The 18,119-nt window shown below is 41.2% G+C and overlaps 1 protein-coding gene across 2 annotated transcripts; it reads right to left on the bottom strand.

Annotated features, from left to right (window-relative positions):
* Nucleotides 1-1,635: 1,635 nt before the first annotated feature.
* On the bottom strand, nucleotides 1,636-18,100 carry ENOPH1 (enolase-phosphatase 1). Of its 2 annotated transcripts, none has more exons than XM_075284072.1 (6): nucleotides 17,647-18,100; nucleotides 11,639-11,740; nucleotides 11,100-11,286; nucleotides 8,035-8,167; nucleotides 4,954-5,077; nucleotides 1,636-1,827 (listed from the first exon to the last, which is right to left on the bottom strand). In XM_075284072.1, the coding sequence occupies exons 2-6, from the start codon at nucleotides 11,670-11,672 to the stop codon at nucleotides 1,688-1,690; spliced, it is 618 nt and encodes a 205-aa protein (XP_075140173.1). In that variant the 5' UTR covers nucleotides 11,673-11,740; nucleotides 17,647-18,100; the 3' UTR covers nucleotides 1,636-1,687. The 2 variants fall into 2 exon arrangements, with proteins under 2 accessions (XP_075140173.1, XP_075140163.1); XM_075284062.1 differs by having other exon boundaries at nucleotides 1,641-1,827; nucleotides 11,100-11,290.
* Nucleotides 18,101-18,119: the final 19 nt, after the last annotated feature.

Genomic DNA, 18,119 nt, shown 5'->3' with positions numbered 1-18,119 from the left:
GGAAGTACCAGGTGCATCCATTCATTTCTATGGAGCGTGCTGTTTGGATCGGCTGATCTGAACAGTACTCGCTCATCTCTAGTTACTGATATGTGAGAGACTTGGAGGTAATAATTAAGTATCTTCATTATTGAGGTCTTTTATTAGTCCCTCCATATGTCTCACATATTAGTAACCTTTATATGGGGCACACAGGGGTTAATATGAGGGACATGATGGGGTTTATTCCTATTAATGTGAGGCACATGGAGTTACTAAGACTAAACTAATAACCCCAAATGCCTGACATTAATGAGAATAGGAAGTAAAGGAAGGTAGCTGTGTGTTTCTTACTTTCAGTTTGCTAGCAGCTTCCTCTCCTCCTCGGGGAACGCTTTCAGGATGCAGATGGCAGGAGCTATCACTATAGCAGGCAGGCAGAGACTTGAGCGATTAAGCTCCACCCCCTGGGTTTCCTGCACCCCTGTCAAAGGGGAGTGTCCTTATGCCTCAGCTCTAGCAGAGCACTGAAAAGACTCGGACTTCATTTAACTCTTGCAGGTCCTGTGCTGCTGGTGTGCTAGTGAAATATGGCAGGAGTGCCACTCTTGGCACGTGTGCCAGGGGTTGCTGACCTCTGCTGTAGAGGGTAATATGAATTTTGTGGCTTGCTATAGTCCAAAGTGTGTGAGATTGCAGAGATAGTGATGTGAGTTTGGGTTTTGTGGGGGTCCTGGGAAAAACGTATGTGCGCTATTGTGACGAAAAGTAGCCTATTGCGCAATCGAGTGTAGTGACTATGTTTGTGGAAAATTTCAGCCAAATCGGTGGAGCGGTTTTTGCGTGATTGATCGCCAAACATCCGAACATCCAAAGTCACAAACCCACAAACATTTCAGATTTATAATATTAATAGGATGTAAGAATATGCATGTATATTTGTGAGTGTACAATATAGTAAATAAGAATCTCTGTAAAGCACAAATCACTTAATCTGGTCTGGTCCCATGATACAACACTTCCCAGTAAGGTTGTGTTCACGGTGTGTTTATACTCAAAAAAATAAAAGGAAAGGAAAAAAAAGAAAAAAAGAAAAACATAAAATGTGTTTTTCTCTGAAAACCATAAATATTTTAGAACAGGATACATTGCTGAAGGACACATACAGTTTTCCAATTTTTGGGAAATAACTGCCTCCCTATTCTGTTCCAGTGCTTAATGGCCCTCACTTGTATTTACATCCTGTTCCTGTCTCATCACATACATGGTGTCTGCTCAGGAGACTGGCTGAAGTGGGTCACCACTGCATAATCAATGGTCTAGTGTGCTATCTTCATGAACCCCATAGACTGAACAGAGAGCCGTGCACCCACCTCCTTAATCCCCTAATGTTGAAACACTTCTAAGCTATCCTGTAGCAAACTTTGGACAACCCTTTAAATGTAAGGATTTACAAACAACCTGTCCATACAAGATACTGTCTGGCATTTGTAAGTTTCTATGCAGGTGATTTAATTGCTGAAAAATGCCATGCTTTGTCCCACAGAGAAACAAACCTCTATTTACATAAAGAATATACCCAGCACTAAAATCTGTTAGATTTGCAATCTGTAATAAAGGCATTAAAAAAAATCTGAAAATGAGACAATATATTAGTTTATTTCTACTATTACAGCTGAGGAAAAAAAATGAATTATTTTGTCTCAGGTCATTGTGTGGTAGACAGGTTAAGTTGATCAAATGATGTTATAAGATGGAATTTTGACTTCTCTTCATCTGTCAGTGCAGCATTGCCAGGCCTTACTGCTACAGCCACATGCACACCGGCTTCCCTTGCAGCCTCTGCCTCTGTAGAAAGAAAGAAAGTGTCAGGATAGGATAGTAACTCTATCTAATGTGGAAGTAAAACCAAGAGATGTTGACAATGTTACCTAACAGTAGAGAATAGACATTAAAGGCCCTACGGTCTCACATCATTTACCTGGTGTCCCCAGGGGGACTGCAGGACTAGACACAAAACCAAATGTAAAGCATAGTCAGCACTAAGGAGTTTCTCATGGGCCAATACAGGTAATTTATTGAAACTTATAACAACACACAATGTTTCTGGCATATTGATGCTCTTCTTCAGAACCTTTCTACTGCAGTCTTTATTTTACAATTACAATTCTGAGCACCTACGAGAGAGTTTGTATGAAATCTGCACCAATAGATCAAGAAGTCTTGTCATGCACCCGGTTGAAAGACAGATGCAAATTCAATCACAGACCAAGAATAAAAGCAGCACTGTGTAAGGGCTCGTTCACATCTGCGCCTGTTCTCCGTTATGCAGGTTTCCGTTTCCTGCACAAAACAGAGGCAGGATACGGAAACCTGCAGGAGTCTCTCTCACCCATTCATTTGAATGGGTTTGAAAGCTGTCCAGCTGTGAGCGGCGGTGAGCGTTTTATGCTGTCCGCCATGAAACCGGGTTTTATAATCCGGACACAGAGTCGGACATGCAGTACTCTGTGTCCGGATTAAAAAAACCGGCTTCGCGGCGGAGAGCATAAAACGCTCACCGCCACTCACGGCCGGACCCGGTCTGTGTTTTCCGTCTTCTTGCATGCAGAAGACGGAAACCATAGAACGGAGACCCCAGACACAGGTGTGAACCTAGCGTTAGACTATAAAACGTGCCACTAAACACTGATGGCATATTGCATGAGAGATTCATGAATCAGAACAGTGGTACACCCACCAAACACAAGAGAGTGGCCCATAGTTCATGTGGTTGTAGATATCCCAGTAGTCAGGCGCAATCTAATGACAAATGGCTAGGTTACCTAGTAAATATGCTACCATAGTTTTGGCTTATCCAATTTTTCAAAAGGTATTTGTTTAATGAAATCAAAATATTAGAAACACATTGTGAGTAAATACAGTAACGGGACAACTTGCCTCTTCTGCCCAGAAGATTATTGGGTTACTATGCATATTTACCCACCTGTGAGGACCCTAAAAGTTTGTGATCCTACAGAAATACCAACTCATTTCTCTCTTCTACAAGGAATGCAAACATAAATAGTTCTGGAATTGTGATTATACAATTTAATATGATCCCTACACGGAAAAGCATTGCCGGAGAAGGCCTTGTGCCCATTTGACCAATGTGTTGTGCATGTTCTCATTTTGCAGGATTTGCAGCAATACCTGCTGATGTTGTAATGTGGACATAAACTTGGCTGAGCAGTATGAAGTATATGTACAAAAGGCTAACATACTATTTAAATACAGTGTATGAAAAGTGAACAATTCTATCTTTGACATGGGCAGGGTGTGTTCCAAGTTGATAGATTGTATTTTGATGACTGTCACCAGATCTAGGTGCTACCAGACTACTCCCGGCGCTTGGAAGGCCGTTTAACAATATTTGTACACACCTTTATCACCATTCACATTATCATCATTCCTGAGAAAATCACTTTTTGCCCATTATGCAAATTAAGTTGGAAGGGGCATAAGGGCAATTCCATTTCCAGCAAGTGCTCTGAGTCTATTTTACAAGTCCTGTGACAATTGACATTGGTAGCATTTCCAACATTACCACTGCCCCCACTGAAATTTTGTGCATACACTGTTCATTTTCAGCATGCTCCATGCTATGGGAAATAGTCTGACAGACATCCTGCGCATGCGCAGCAGCAGTCATCAGTACAGAAACTTTAATGAGGACAGCAGTGACATAAGAAATACTGGTGCTGTTCTGTTACTTAGGGCTGGTAGTCATTTCCCTAGCACTTAATCATCTGACAGACTATCTTTAAAAACTTCCTAAGATAAGTACTGTATGTAATCCAGGTCAATCTTCTATTCACGCTACATTCTAACAACTTTGTGCAAGTAGTTGGGTCATGATTAAATGACACATATATGACATCTGTATGCTGCCCATGCCTCAACCACCCCATTCCTGCTGTCAGTGAGTCCAGGCCTCAAAACATTCAGGTATACGGCTTGACTTAAGGACTCACAGCCTCATTCACATGTATACGGCCATAGAATGAATGATAGTATGCTAGTTGTTAAAAACACAGCTAGCACACTGACAAAGCGCATGGTTGCACATGGGACCCCAAAGTCTAGAAATAATACACTAGCATCTTAAGCCAATTTTCTAGAAAGCTGTGTCTATTCACACTTGTCAGTCATTTTAATCTATTTAATTTGTGTTTTAAAATTAAGGAAATAAATTGATTCTTTTATTTCAAATGGATTAAATGTTGCTCAAAAATGTCTTCAAATGCTTCATTTAGTTTTTGTTCTCTGATCTATTATTCATCGAGTTTTTTGAGAACTAATTTCAATGCAACAACATATGCAATGGATCAAAACAACGGAGAATTTCAATGCTATCGCTGGGTTCACACCAGCTCCTGAACTCCGTTTTCAGGTTTCCTTCCTCTGCATGCATAAGATGGAAATCTGTCATGCCGAGTCCGGCCGTTAGCGTCGGTGAGCGTTTTATGCGCTCCGCGGCGAAACAGTTTTTTTCTGTGTCCGGTTAAAAAAAAAAAAAAAACAGTTTTGCCACGAAGCGCATAAAACGCTCACTGGCGCACACGGCCGGAGACTTTTCAAGTCCATTCAAATGAATGGGATTGAAACATGCCGGCAGGTTTCCGGCTCCTGCCCCTGTGCAGGAAATGGAAACCTGCAGAACGGACTCCCGGGCGCAGATGTGAACGAGCCCTTAAACGCATTAGAAAAAGAACCTGACAGGCCAGAAAATAAACATTTTTGTGGAAGGGCTACTTTATCTTTGGTGTTGAAAAGGAGATGTTCTTCCATCTAATAAAATAAATGATATATAGGAAAAAAACTGATAAAAATGCCAACTCTCATTGTTTTTGTTTTTTTTTACCATGGTTTGTCACTGCGTGACATAAAATTTGAGAATATCCTAATAAGCAGACAGACAGACAGAATACATACCATATATAACATCAGTAAGGAATAGAATATTATCAGTGGGGCACCCAATTCGATCAGCAATTCTTCTATAGCTCTCACTTTCCACTTTAGATCCAACAGTAGTATCAAAATGGCCCTGAAACAACTGAAAAAATATATTGCTGAAGGGAACTGTAAATCAGGTTTGGTCACTGGAGAACACATTGTGAAAGATGTATTATTACTATCCTAAAGGGGTATTTAAAAAAAAATAAAAATTATGTATTTGTCTAAAGAACATGATATGATACAATTTTTTAATACATATGCAATTAAAATACAGGTCACATTCATTTATTATACCAGTATAGACTCCTTTCTGCATGGTAGAATGGTATAACCCAATAATCAACCCTGTGTAATATATCCATAAGCTAACAAAGCTGGAGTAAACAAGGCTTCAGTCATGTGCCACATCTACTAAGCAATAGGGATACATACACGTGTTTGGTTGACAAACAAGAAACACTCATGGAAAAACTTAATAGGACTAATGGTGACAGCAAATCTTTATTCCTATGGCCTCATTGTGTGTGTATTTATATTTTTGCCTGTCTGTAGGTAACATTTTCTTTCCCACAAACAGGAGATGCTGCTGTAGCAAAACTGTATTCTCTATATACAGGCTACGGTTACCTTATCATGGTCTCATGATTCCATCTCAGTCCAAAGATCCTTTTGATTTAACTGGCATTAATGAGAAATGTACGGTATCTTTATTGAGCATATGATGCCATACAAGGATAGTTATAATTGGATAACGTCACATGTAGTGGACACCTAAATCTATGTCCGGTAGGGATTAGCGTACTCCTATACAAATTGATCTCCACAGAGAGTAAGATTTCATGCACATTTACTTTATTATAGATCTCACACCCCCTTTAATATTGTTTGACCCATCCGAATATATGAACATGGATGATTTATTCTATCCTCTGTACCATATTTCTATGATTCTAAAAACTTTAATTTTAAGTACAGTTTTATATACAGGATACGCCAGTTACTCATATTCTACCATAATCCTCAATATACTACTCAAACTACAAAATATGTTTATGTTAATAAGCACCCCGATCATGCACTGATACCTCTCCACTGTCATAAAGGCAGGAACATAACCCCCCTCCCAGGCTGTCAGGGTTTCCTCACAGTTCAGTGGAGAGATATAGTTATAGAAACTAACGGCACTGATATTTCCAGCACCGGGAAAGGTGATAGTGCTGAAATCAGCCACGGTTGGCTTTCTAGCAGAATGTAACAGACATGAAAGGTCCTCTTCAATACAGAACAGCACACTAGTTGGTTAGCAGTACTGGAACCACAAGCTGCTTTTATTAGTTCATTCATGTGTTAGTCTCCCATAGGCCTGAATACTCTCTGCCTGTCCTGTCTCTGTGTTTTGGCCAGCCTGCATGAAGAGAATTGTAATAAAAATAATTTTAAGGCTGTATTCACACAGAGTAACGCCAGGCGTTTTTTGTGTGTTTTTTGCACATAGCGCCGCGTATACGCGGCGTTAACGCGGCGCTATGTGCAAGAAACACACAAAAAACGCCTGGCGTTACTCTGTGTTAATACAGCCTAAACCTCTCAGACAGAATCTTTTAATGGTATGTTCACATGAAGGAATCTGGTGCTGAATTTGGGGCAGATTCCTTCTCAAAATCAGTTCCAAATTCTGACTGAAACCAGCCTCAATTGATTTTATTGGGAGAATGGTACAGATTTTATCTCTAGCTGATTTTTTCAGCATCATACTCACTCTTCAAGCAGATCCCATCTGTTACCTCCCATCCAAGTGATGGGAGGGAAAAATACCAACTGGCAGGTGCTGAATTTGACGCAGATTTTGAAGCGGAATTAGGACAAGCAGAAAAATCAGCTTCAAATTTCTGAAGCTGAACCTTTTCAGATAGAAAACATTCTGTGTGAACTGCCCCTTAGAGATACTCGCATGCCTCCTGTTTCCCAGTGATTTTCAATGGGGTCTGGTCCTAAAGAAGTACCTCGGCATCTGTGGGGACAGCGGAGCACTGGAGACAGTAGAGTATGTTTTGTTTTTTTATCCCCAGCGTGGGCTTCACCTTCCTTGCAGAAAACTGTCTATATGCTTACCCCCCCCACCACCACCACCCTTTTTTTTTCTTATATACATCAGACTGTGTGTCTGAAGGTACTGTCTAGGGGTCACCAGTACAATACAGGACCACAGCTGATCACATCTTTTTGGTTAAAAGCTATCCATCCCAAATCCCCCATAAACATATATATGTTTATTTTATGGCAAGAGCTAAATATATGTATTGCAGAGGATCATAAGTCCCACACAGTTCACTAGAATGGGTTCCCCTTTTATCCTCACCTAAGTGAGGAAGCGTATGAGTGGAATGACTGTTAAATATGTGCTCTGCCTCAATGTCTATGGCCTGATGGGGACAGCCAAGAACTTCCCTGCAATGTGATACTCATAGGTGTCAAAAAGTTGAAAAACAAGTTTTAAGGTTGGATGATGTTGCTATCCCTGCTGAAATAATCAGCAGTGATCAAAATTACTGTTTTGCTCCATGCACGGGAAGGTAAGAGGACAGCTTAAGAAGTTGTACAGAGCTAAGACCCAGCAGTTAAACACTCAAACCTTGGCTTTTCATTAGAAATATGACCTTAGATGGCTGGCCAAACCTGCTGAAATCATTAGGGTCAGCAGACATACATCTAATGCATATGGCTACTGGCATGCTACAGGCTGAATTGAATCCTGCTCTACACAATGATTACCCTCTCAATGGGTCCCTTGATAAATAAATTGAAGAAAGGCTTATGGAATTCTTACCAAGTTTTATCATCCTAGTGATTGGAAACAATTTAGGCTGTTAGTGGCTTTCTGATAATTTAGTCCTGGCCCTCTGGGACACTATCATTAAATCTGATGTTCTACCCAGGAGTCAGTTTTACTGCACACTGTGTTGGGTGGTGTAGCAGTGGCAAAAAAACAAACAAAAAAAATTTTGGTCAGATCATTGATTTCACTATCTTTTTTCAGATATAGATTATATTTACCTCAAGCAGATCACCTTCAATTGAGTAACCAAATAAGAGTTTCTGAGCTTCAACACTTCCAGAGGAAAATATATATAGCTTCAAGCCTGCCTCTTTCCATTTATTCAGAGCTGGTACCACATCATCATATACTCTAAAATAAAACAGAAGATTGTTTGAGTCACTTGTGTTAAAAGTGGATGCATTATAATTCTTCTATCATTAACCTTTCTGTTCTGCCCTCCTTCAAATTCCAGTATATAAACAACCCCCCCCCCCCTCAAAAAAAAAAGAAGAAAAAAAACAAGCACAAGATAGTCCAGAGAATAAATGTCTATCTCTGGAACAGAAACAGTAACAGAAAAATGACAGTTCCAATTATGACCACCAGGTGGGGGGATAGATACAAGAAAAGAAGACAGACTAGAAAATAAAATGCTTAGGGTGAGAGGCCATTTGTACAATATATAGTCTGATCGTTTATATCCCATGCAAAAAATGTATCTCTATCTTGCTTATATTTGTTCTCGTTGTACGTTGTAGTTATATCCAAGGAATTGTAGTGACATTCTTGTTCCATGCTTGTCTTATTTAAGTATTTGTTTTTTTAGAAATATTTACGCTACATGCTTAAAGGGGTTATCCAGGAATTATTTCTTATGGCCTATCCAGAGGATAAATATCTGATGGGTGGAAAGCCGACAGTCAGTCTTTGCACAGATCAGTAGTATGGGGACGGAAGCAGTTGGATTCATGCCTTCTAAAATGGATGAGCACGGTACTACAGCTCAACTTTCATTGAAGTGAATGGGAGGTAAGCTACAGTACATGACCACTATATTGGGACCAGAGCCAACTGCTTTCTAACCCGTGTCGTGCATAGTACTGGTTCAGAAGCGGCCATCTGTTAACCCATTAATCATTGCTCAGTTATAATAAAATCCGGACGACCCCTTTAACATCTAGGTTACCGTGTTTCCCACACATACACATGTAGTCAATACAATTTAATTTCATATACTATGGCTTACTAAATATATTAATATGCAAAAAGTGATGTAAAATATCCAGCATGCCCAATAGTTGAAAATAAAATGTAACTTTTACTTCATAATAATTAAAAACAACAAAAGCTCCTTAGAGCATGGATCCAGAATAAAATCAACAGAATAAAATCCAGAATAAAATCAACAGCCTACGCGTTACTCATATCCTGGTCTCTTAGTCATAGCTCAGTGGTTAGCACTGTAGCCTTGCAGCGCTAGAGTCCTAGGTTCAAATCCTGCCAAGGACAACATCTGCAAGGAGTTTGTATGTTCTCCCCGTGTTTGCGTGGGTTTCCTCCGGGTACTCCGGTTTCCTCCCACACATCAAAGACATACTGATAGGGAATGTAGATTGTGAGCCCTATTTGGGACAGTGACTTTCAATGTCTGTAAAGCGCTGCGGAATATGATGGCGCTATATAAGTAAGCATAATAAATAATAATATTTAGGAAGTTCTTATACTTCTAACCTATGATCAACCCACTTCTGGCTTTGGCTCAAAAAAACACAACAAAATCTGTAACAGAAAAAGCTCGTTTCGGCAACATGGGGCCTCAGCCTAAAGGGGTTTCCTAGGTCAGTTAGTGCTATTAACCCCTTTCCGCCTGCAATAGAAGCCAGTGAATGACAGGCCGGGGAGCACTCACAAGGCTCCCCGCTTGCGCCACACGGTGGCTCAGTGGTTAGCACTGCAGCCTTGCAGCACTGGAGTCCTCGGATCGAATCCTGCCAAGGGCAAAAAAAACATCTGCAAGGAGTTTGTATGTTCTCCTCGTGTTTGCATGGATTTCCATCCCATACTTCAAAAAAACATACTGATAGGGAGAAAAAAATGTACATTGTGAGCCCTATGTGGGGCTCACAATCTACACAAAAAAAAACAAACAAAAAAAAAAAAACATGGCTGTCATGGCAACGTGTTCCTGGACCCAGAGCTTGCTCCTGGTGCTGGTGATTGGCAGGAAAATGGCACGTCGGTCAGTTTTGACTGAGGCACTGGAGGGGTTAAAGACCCCTGATTGGTGTGGGCACCGACCAGGGGCATTAGCGCTGGGTGTCTACTGTATAAAACAGTAGACACCTAGCGGCTATGGCGGCTGCTCGGCTCCCGCCATAGTTAAACACCCGGCATCCGCTGTACTAGTACGATGATTGTTGGAAAGGGGTTAATGGGTTAATAAATGCACCTAAATACCTTTAATAGTGTCTTGAGTGATTCCTGGGTTTCTCTGGGAACTCCTGGCATCCTCTGCATTTATTTACATGGTGTAAGCTTCCTGTTCGTTTATCCTACAACTACTATTATGCATTGCTCTTCAATCAGCGCTAACTCACATTACATCCCCTCTCACTCAGTCCCCCTCCCTATTATCCTAGCTAGCCCGCCCATTACAAGACCTTCCTTACTAACTAACTCAGATCCCCCTCTCCACAACCCATCCTACTTACCTTTCTTCCTGTCCGGATCTTCTGGGCACAGGAGATGTCTTCCTTCTGTGCAGCCAGCTCTTTCTCCTCTTTATGTCTGCCGACGCATGTGCGACGGAGACAGAGTGCACTCCAGCTCTATTGCGCAAGCGTGAGAGGCCGGCAGACCTCAAAGAAGAGGAGGAGCCGAGGACCCCAAAGAATATAACTACTGCATACTGGGACCACCCAACAAGACCTGCTCATCTAACCATCAGTTTTGCCTGCTCATTTTTTTCTGTTTTCAATCTATAAACTTTACAAATGAACTCACTGCTGAATATATCCCACCCCTTGAAAGGTGCCATTGTAACAACATTATGTTATTCATATTACAAGTTATTTATTGTGCTTTTAATAGAGGTCCAAAATACCTTCCAAACCAAGAACAGTGCCATGTTAGTGCTTCATCATTTTGTGGCCACAAAGGTATGTTTTTACTTCTATTAAAGGCACTTGAACCATTTCTGGTTTTGGAGGAATTTTAGAGCTGATGTTCTCCCATTAATGTTATGGATGAGATCAGTATGTATGTATGTATGTATAGCTGTCCCAAAAAAAAAAATACTTACTCTCCTTTCACTTTGCCAGACGCATATGCAGATCTCCACATGTGGCCCTGAAGCTGTTTTAGAGCAGTTGTCTTCCTATCCAGCGACATTTGCCAATGAACATTATCAACCACACCCTTGATAACCTGTAATTCAGCTTCATGTTCGCTGGGGATGGGCACAAATCCTTTCAGTCCACTGTCATTTTCTGCCTTACAAGTATAAAGCCGAACAGAATAAAAAAAAGAAAAAAGAAAAAGATTACATACATACATATATATGCTCTCAGTTTAGCCTTTTTTGCTGAATGGAATTGTATACAAGCTTGATATGTATGTGAAGGTGAGGATAATATTACTGGTACATGCAATTATTCACCAAATTACATTTTATTTACAGGATCCCAGTGACAATCTACTGTCTTTGGGATCTGGCACATTACTGCAATGATCGCTAATGCTAGGGGTCGCAGAAAATATAGGGCTTCTAAAACTTATGGTCATATTTGCATTTTACATTTGGAAGATAAGAAACTATCCATACAAAAAAGATGGTTCCACCTGTAATCTCAACTGCCGGACATCTTCTTGACATTCCTCCTCACGCCAGTGTTTCTGTAGATATTCTTCAACATTGTCTTGTATATAAGGGAACAAGATGTCCTAAAGGGGAAAAAATAAGGCATTTACCACACTGTTACCAATGCAAATATTATGTACCTACCAATAAAACATCAGCCTAGGTATATTAAATACTGTATTCACATGTAGGATGGAAAAAGAAAAAAAATTCTAGTTGCAAACTTAGGCTAGGATCACACTGTTTAATTCTGAACTGATATTAAGGCAGATTCCCCTCAAAATCTGCTTCAAATTCTGACTCCCATTGTTTCCAATGAAAAGTAGTGACGGGGAAGTTTTTTTTTCTAGGACACTGAAAAAAAGAAGCTTCTTGCTCAATCTTCCTACAGATTCCATGGACGATTCAGCCACAGAATATACAGAGCGTAGCTGTTGGGAGACTATTAGCATGAAGAAAGACCGCCTCAAACGTCTCTACAAATTATGCTGTGTAAACCTGCCATACACAGTCTACCACGTGAAACAATAGTGCTGATAAAGTGAGAGTTGTGCGGCTGCACAGTTCTCTCCATCACTGTCCAATACTGATCAGTATAGGGCAGGAGAGGAAGCTGCTCACTCCATAATGCAGCTGGTGGACCCCTGCCTCCCTCCATAATGACAGCAGCTATGAGAAACACTCATCCCCTTCAAAATCAGCTTCAGATTCATATGTGATAGGGCCCTTTGTCAGTTTTTTCCTGATTAAGGGAGTGTTCACACATAGGAATTTGATGCTCATTTGGGGGCAGATTCCACCTCAAATTTTTTGAGAGGCAGAGAATGTAACAGGAAGCTGAAAAAATAAGCAACCTGCCGGATCGTGCCGCAGATGGTTCATCTGGTCCTAATCCGCAGTGAACAGCTACAGGGAGGCATAAGGTGGAAAATGAAAAGAATTCCTAAAGCCTCACACATACGACCGAGTGCCTTCCACTGATTTCAATTGGGGGGTTCTGTTCCATTCTCAAAGAGGAGGATAGGACCTGCTCTGTAAAGAACGGAATGAAGCATCAGATTCCCCCTCAGAAGAGCCTCAGGCTGCACATTCAGTTGTGTGGTCAAGGCCTAAGCAGCATCAGTTTTTCCTATCCGTCAAAAAAACCCTGAAGCTTATTTTTAGTGTTTCCTCGCAAACATCAGTGTAAACAGACTAGACCCTGATGGCTCTTGCATGCTGTTCTTTTTTCATTGCCTCATTGACTTGAATGGGGGGGGGTTCCAAACACTATTTAATCAGAAGTAGAGAATGTTGCAATATTTTTCGGCACCAACCAAGGGTCTCTGAATGGAGATTGACATGAGACTACACATATTTAGTTGAACGCAAAAACCATTTGGGTTTTCACCATGATATATATTGTAATACATATACGTGCCGCAATGCTGGAGATTATCAGTGTGATCTCATCTTGAAACAATAGGGTCAAGTTCACACAAAACAAATTAAGTATGGGAGAAATTCTTAGTAGTCAAAATCCTTTCGACTTTCTTTACAAAGTGATTATTGTTACTATCCAACATACAGACACTTTACCTTCCAATTCATTGATTCTATTATAGTCATTTAGGGAAGTAGTGACTGTTGTTTTTGCATCACAAGGTAGCAGTGAAAGTAGCAGGGGAAATGACAAGGGAAAAAAGCCTCCTGGATTGTCATTTATAACGGTATGAGAGCACATCGGTCTGTCTAAACCATATTATTTTACAAGGTGCACATGCCACTTAAAGCAGATCCTAAGGGATAGGAAATGACAGCTTAATGATGTACAATGAAACCAAAACATAACCATTAGGTTTGCCGTGTTTGTAAATACAACCAGGACTATGCCATTAGACAAGACGGCTGGGAATTTCAATAGAAAAAGCTTACCAGACACAAGAAATCAAAGCAAAGGCTTTCTTTATATGTGGGTATTTCTGGCTATCATGTTCCAGTGCGCCAGCCCTCAGATACTTATAGTCAGGGCACTGAATGACCTTCATCAATATTCAGGGACATATGGTGCTACCACAGCACTGATTTACTTACACAAAGGGACTGACACAAAAGAAACATTATCTCCTTATTTGCCCATCCTACATAGCGTTTCTGCTGGATTTACACACACAGCCGTTTAATGCTACAGGGTGTTCAAAACTGTATGGCAAAAAGTTTACACATTTTAAGATAAGTGGCATATAGTTAAATTGTAGTATGTTCTGGGTATGGGGTTTTCCTACTATTTGCCCAGAGGCTTTTCTAGATGTCAAAACGACAGAAAAAAAATGCATGGAAAACATCCAAGAGGCCCTTGTACAATCCAACTTCATATGTCCCATGATGTGGATGCAATAGTGCAGGTTCTATTTCTGGCTGAGAGTGAACAGAGTCATTGCAGAGTCACATTAGACACCACGTAAGTACAGTGTCAATGCAAGAAAAATGAACCCTGGATGGCTGCTTCTCTTAGAGAAAACGTCTAAAAGAGTGGGTATTGTAATGATAGTTAGGGAAAGCCCAGACAACCCCTTTAAAGATGTCGGGTTTAGAGAGAGGCAATGGCATGCTGGGCAGTTGGGTTTCTAAGACAGCTGTATAACATCAAACAAGTGTTGTGTATAGGTCTTATTTTAATAAAAGCACATGTGCACAATACTCACTGGGTTCTTTCGACAACCTGACTGCACAGTGTGCAATTGTGGTATGCCCAAGTTACATCAAGTTGGAGAGTATGTCTGGACAGTTCCTAAAGGTGTGCATTCACATATGATTGTGTATGAATAACTGCCAGGTGGCGTGGGGGCCAACAGTGAGCTTCACATTGATCAGTTGTACAGGGTCACTTCACACACGTATGATACACAACATGGAACCAAAAGCAGATAGCTCTAGGACAACTCAGTGGCTCAGTGGTTAGCACTGCAGCCTTTCCAGCGCTGGAGTCCTGAGTTTGTATGTTCTCCCTTTGTTTGCGTGGATTTCCTCCCATTCTACAAAGACATACTGATAGGAAAGAAAATTTTAAAAAAAATGTACATTGTGATTCCTATATGGGGCTCACAATCTACATTTAATTTTTTTTTTTTAAAAAGTAGATAGCTCTAATCCTCTGATAGTGGCTGGCTGCCAATACTGCACTCAACTCCCACTGACTTCAAAGGGGGCTGAGTTGCAGTGCCAGCACCCAGCCACTATACAGGGAATGCCGCCAAACACTTCTGGGTCCATGCATTTCGTAGTACAGGCGTCGGTAGCAGCCCTGGATAGCTGATCGGTGTGGGGGCCGCCTGTTGGCCTCCACCAATCAGATATTTATGGTCTATCCTAGGTCCTAGGAATAAGTCATAAAAATGAAGTTCGTAGACCCCTTTAAGTTGCAGAAATTTCTGTAACTTTCTTATTGATCTAAATGGATCTTGCTGAATTCCATGTGTTTGCTGCAGAAACCACTCTGTTCAGATGTATGGAACTGGTTTTCATTCATAAAAATTTCGCCACATGCAAAGGCACCCTTAGGATCTGTTCAAAAGGTGTTTTATTTGAAATGAAGTGGAGAAAATCTGAATCAGGTTTTGATGTGTTTTGGAAAACCACACCAAAAGCAGAGTCGAAAACCTCCTCCCATTTGTTTCATGCAGATTTGACTTCATACGAAGCAATCCTTACTGGTCAGGTACTTCTAGAGAAGCAGTTCATCACTGCATAGTGCTGAGCTACGTGCACAAACTAATATTGAGCAGTACCACTGGAACATCTCGTCTCAGTCGCCAGGTGGAGGGACATTCATTTCCTTAGAACTTTTTTTTTTTTTTTTTAGGGGGGGGGGGGGAGAATGGGGCATTCCAACAGCTATTTTTTTTATTATTATTTAATAGTGCGTCTGAAACATAAAAAAGGTACTCGCCTCTTCCCGTTGGTGATGGATGGTCCCAGAGCCGTTTGTACCAGGTGATCGCTGCAGCCATTCACAGGCCTCAGTAGTCACCTAGTCACAAATGACACATCACAGTGACCACCTCAGTGGTCCCCACCACATTACAGTGATAAATAACATGCCTTTGTTATGCATGTCACTTTTGTAGATTTAGAGAAAAACCACTCTGAAGAACTATGTAGATGAGGCAGTTGATACACTGGGGGCAGGCCTTTAGTCCTTGGTGCACTGCTCAAGTAGGATGGGGGGAGAGATGTCATAACAGTGGGAGGATCAACTATCACTGCACAGGGAGATGCAGGCAGGAGATAGAAGCATTCTAAGTGGCAGGAGGAGTTCCCCAAGAAGCTGAATCTTTGCTTTTCTAGCCTATGGAAGCATGACCGTGAAGTGATTTTTAAGGCTGAGATTTTATCATTTAAAATAATACCAGAAACTTGTTTTTTTTCTTTTATGCTACAGAGCCCAACATATCATCATCTAAAGAGTAATGGCCACCATTACCATGACTCATTTCCTCAGAAAACAGACCGGTGTGATTCTTCTCAGGTAATTCACCTTGAGACTTCTTAGGTGACTTTTAACTTATGTTAACATGGCAGAATATGAAGAGGAATTTAAGGTGGATATCTGCCTTAGATTCTTCCATTTTCCACTCTTGGTGCAGATTGTCAATGCAACATTCCACCTAAATAGGTGGGAGTCTTGAGCAGGAACATCTTGCAAACAATATAAGGAAAATGTTCGTTCTCGTACCGTGTTAGCCAGTGGGTTGGAAATAAAAAAAAAACAAAAAAACTTGATGGTCTTCAGTATATATTAAAAACAATGGGAGGCAGAATCAGGGCGGAATCTGACAAGGATTATGGTCACAGATTATGATGTGTAAACTGGGTTTTATAGGTAAATTGGCAATTTTTAATATAACAGATGGAGCCTTAAAAAGATATTTCATCCCCTGATAGATCTGTCAGGTATAGTTAGTATATTATGTTCAATTACTTTATGTATATGCACTGGTCACTTTATTTGTATTCACATGAATGATATATTATTGGTTTACTATCCTAACCTGGTTTATGTCTTTACATTGGCCTTCAGTGTTGTACTATTTATGTGGTTTAATCGTTCTTAATATGTGTTTTAATACGTTTATACTTTTTCATTATGATTTTTTGATGTGTCAGTGATTTCTAAATATAGATGACAGATATATATATATATATATATGATTTTTTTGATGTGTCAGTGATTTCTATATATATATATATATATATTGCACCCATCGTATCGGTGCCGTTATCGATAGTTCGTCACTGTCAGAAGGGCATTCCAGACAGTCTAACTGGGAACGCCCCTCCCGACTGTATTGTCTGAGGGGGTGTTCCCTACTACCCAGCTATGACGCTGAGTAATCCTCCCGACAGTACTCGCCCATAGATTGGGGGGGGGGGTAAGGAACGCTCCCTCAGTTTAGTGCTCCACACAGTACTGTCAGAAGGGGCGTTCCCAGCTAGACTGTCAGGAGCGCCATTCTGACAGTGAAAATCTATCGGCCACTTCCAGTTTTATTTCAATATCTGCCTGTAAGAAGTGTTCATAAGTAGGAATCTGATGCTCAATTTGGGTCAGAATCCACATCAAAATTGCCTCCCATTCATTTCAATGAAAGGCAGTAGCTGTTGTTTTTGTTGTTTTTTCAGGCAGATTGAAATGAATGGAAAGCTGAAAACATCTAAAAATGTGCAGGAGGAATTTGGTCCTGCGCAATAAAGACACACTACAGGCCACTCTTCTCCAAATCCCGCATCTGTTATTTTCAAGCTGAAAAAAATTGCTTCAAATTCCTGACGCAGAAATTTGCTGCTTGACAAATTCCTCCATGTGAAGATCCCCTTGGTAGGGAGACTACTCAGGACCCCAGCCGAATGCTGCCCCGCCGCAATAACCTGTGGCGAGACGGTAACACTCAAGCTCCGTGTGGACCATCCGTAGTCTGGTGACAGGTGGGCCTCTAGTGCCCAGCCTTACCTTCACAAACGTGATCGGGGTGGTGGTGCCCTCAATATCTAGCAGGATGGCAGTGACAGAGGGAGGGACGGGAAACGGCGCCATCCTTCAGCTCGGTAGTCAGAGCGGAAGCCGCTGTAGAAAAGGGGAGGTAACGAGGGGGCGCCGCCATAATACCGGAGAGCGCAGACATGACTGCCGCATTTTCAGCTGTCTAACATGCGCACATTTTATTGTGGTTTCATTGCCTATGACCGCAATATGTCCGTCGTACTGATACCATTACGCAACATTATGTCTGCTGCGTATGTAGGCCATTACTGATTGTACACGAGGCTTCACCGCCATTTTCTATGTCCCATGCTGTTCACACGCCACCATTGTCTACCTTCTTTTTGAGGTAGCGCTGCACCCAGCGGCGAGCACTTCCGGTCACCCTGCGTTCCACAGCATCTCCTGTAGCCAATAGTTACCGAGCTTTCCTGCGTGACGTC

This window comes from Leptodactylus fuscus, chromosome 1, assembly GCF_031893055.1.
Source record: "Leptodactylus fuscus isolate aLepFus1 chromosome 1, aLepFus1.hap2, whole genome shotgun sequence".
NCBI lineage: Eukaryota > Metazoa > Chordata > Amphibia > Anura > Leptodactylidae > Leptodactylus > Leptodactylus fuscus.
This window is presented reverse-complemented; position numbering and strand designations above follow the sequence as displayed.

Coding starts and splice junctions, on each gene's coding strand:
- ENOPH1 (XM_075284062.1), bottom strand. CDS start 17,730: ATGGCGCCGTTTCCCGTCCCTCCCTCTGTCACTGCCATCCTGCTAGAT. Junction 11,741..17,646: donor CCCCGATCACGTTTGTGAAG/GTAAGGCTGGGC, acceptor TTTCCCCTTTAG/GACATCTTGTTCCCTTATAT. Junction 8,168..11,099: donor TCTGGCAAAGTGAAAGGAGA/GTAAGTATTTTT, acceptor GTTTTATTTTAG/AGTATATGATGATGTGGTAC.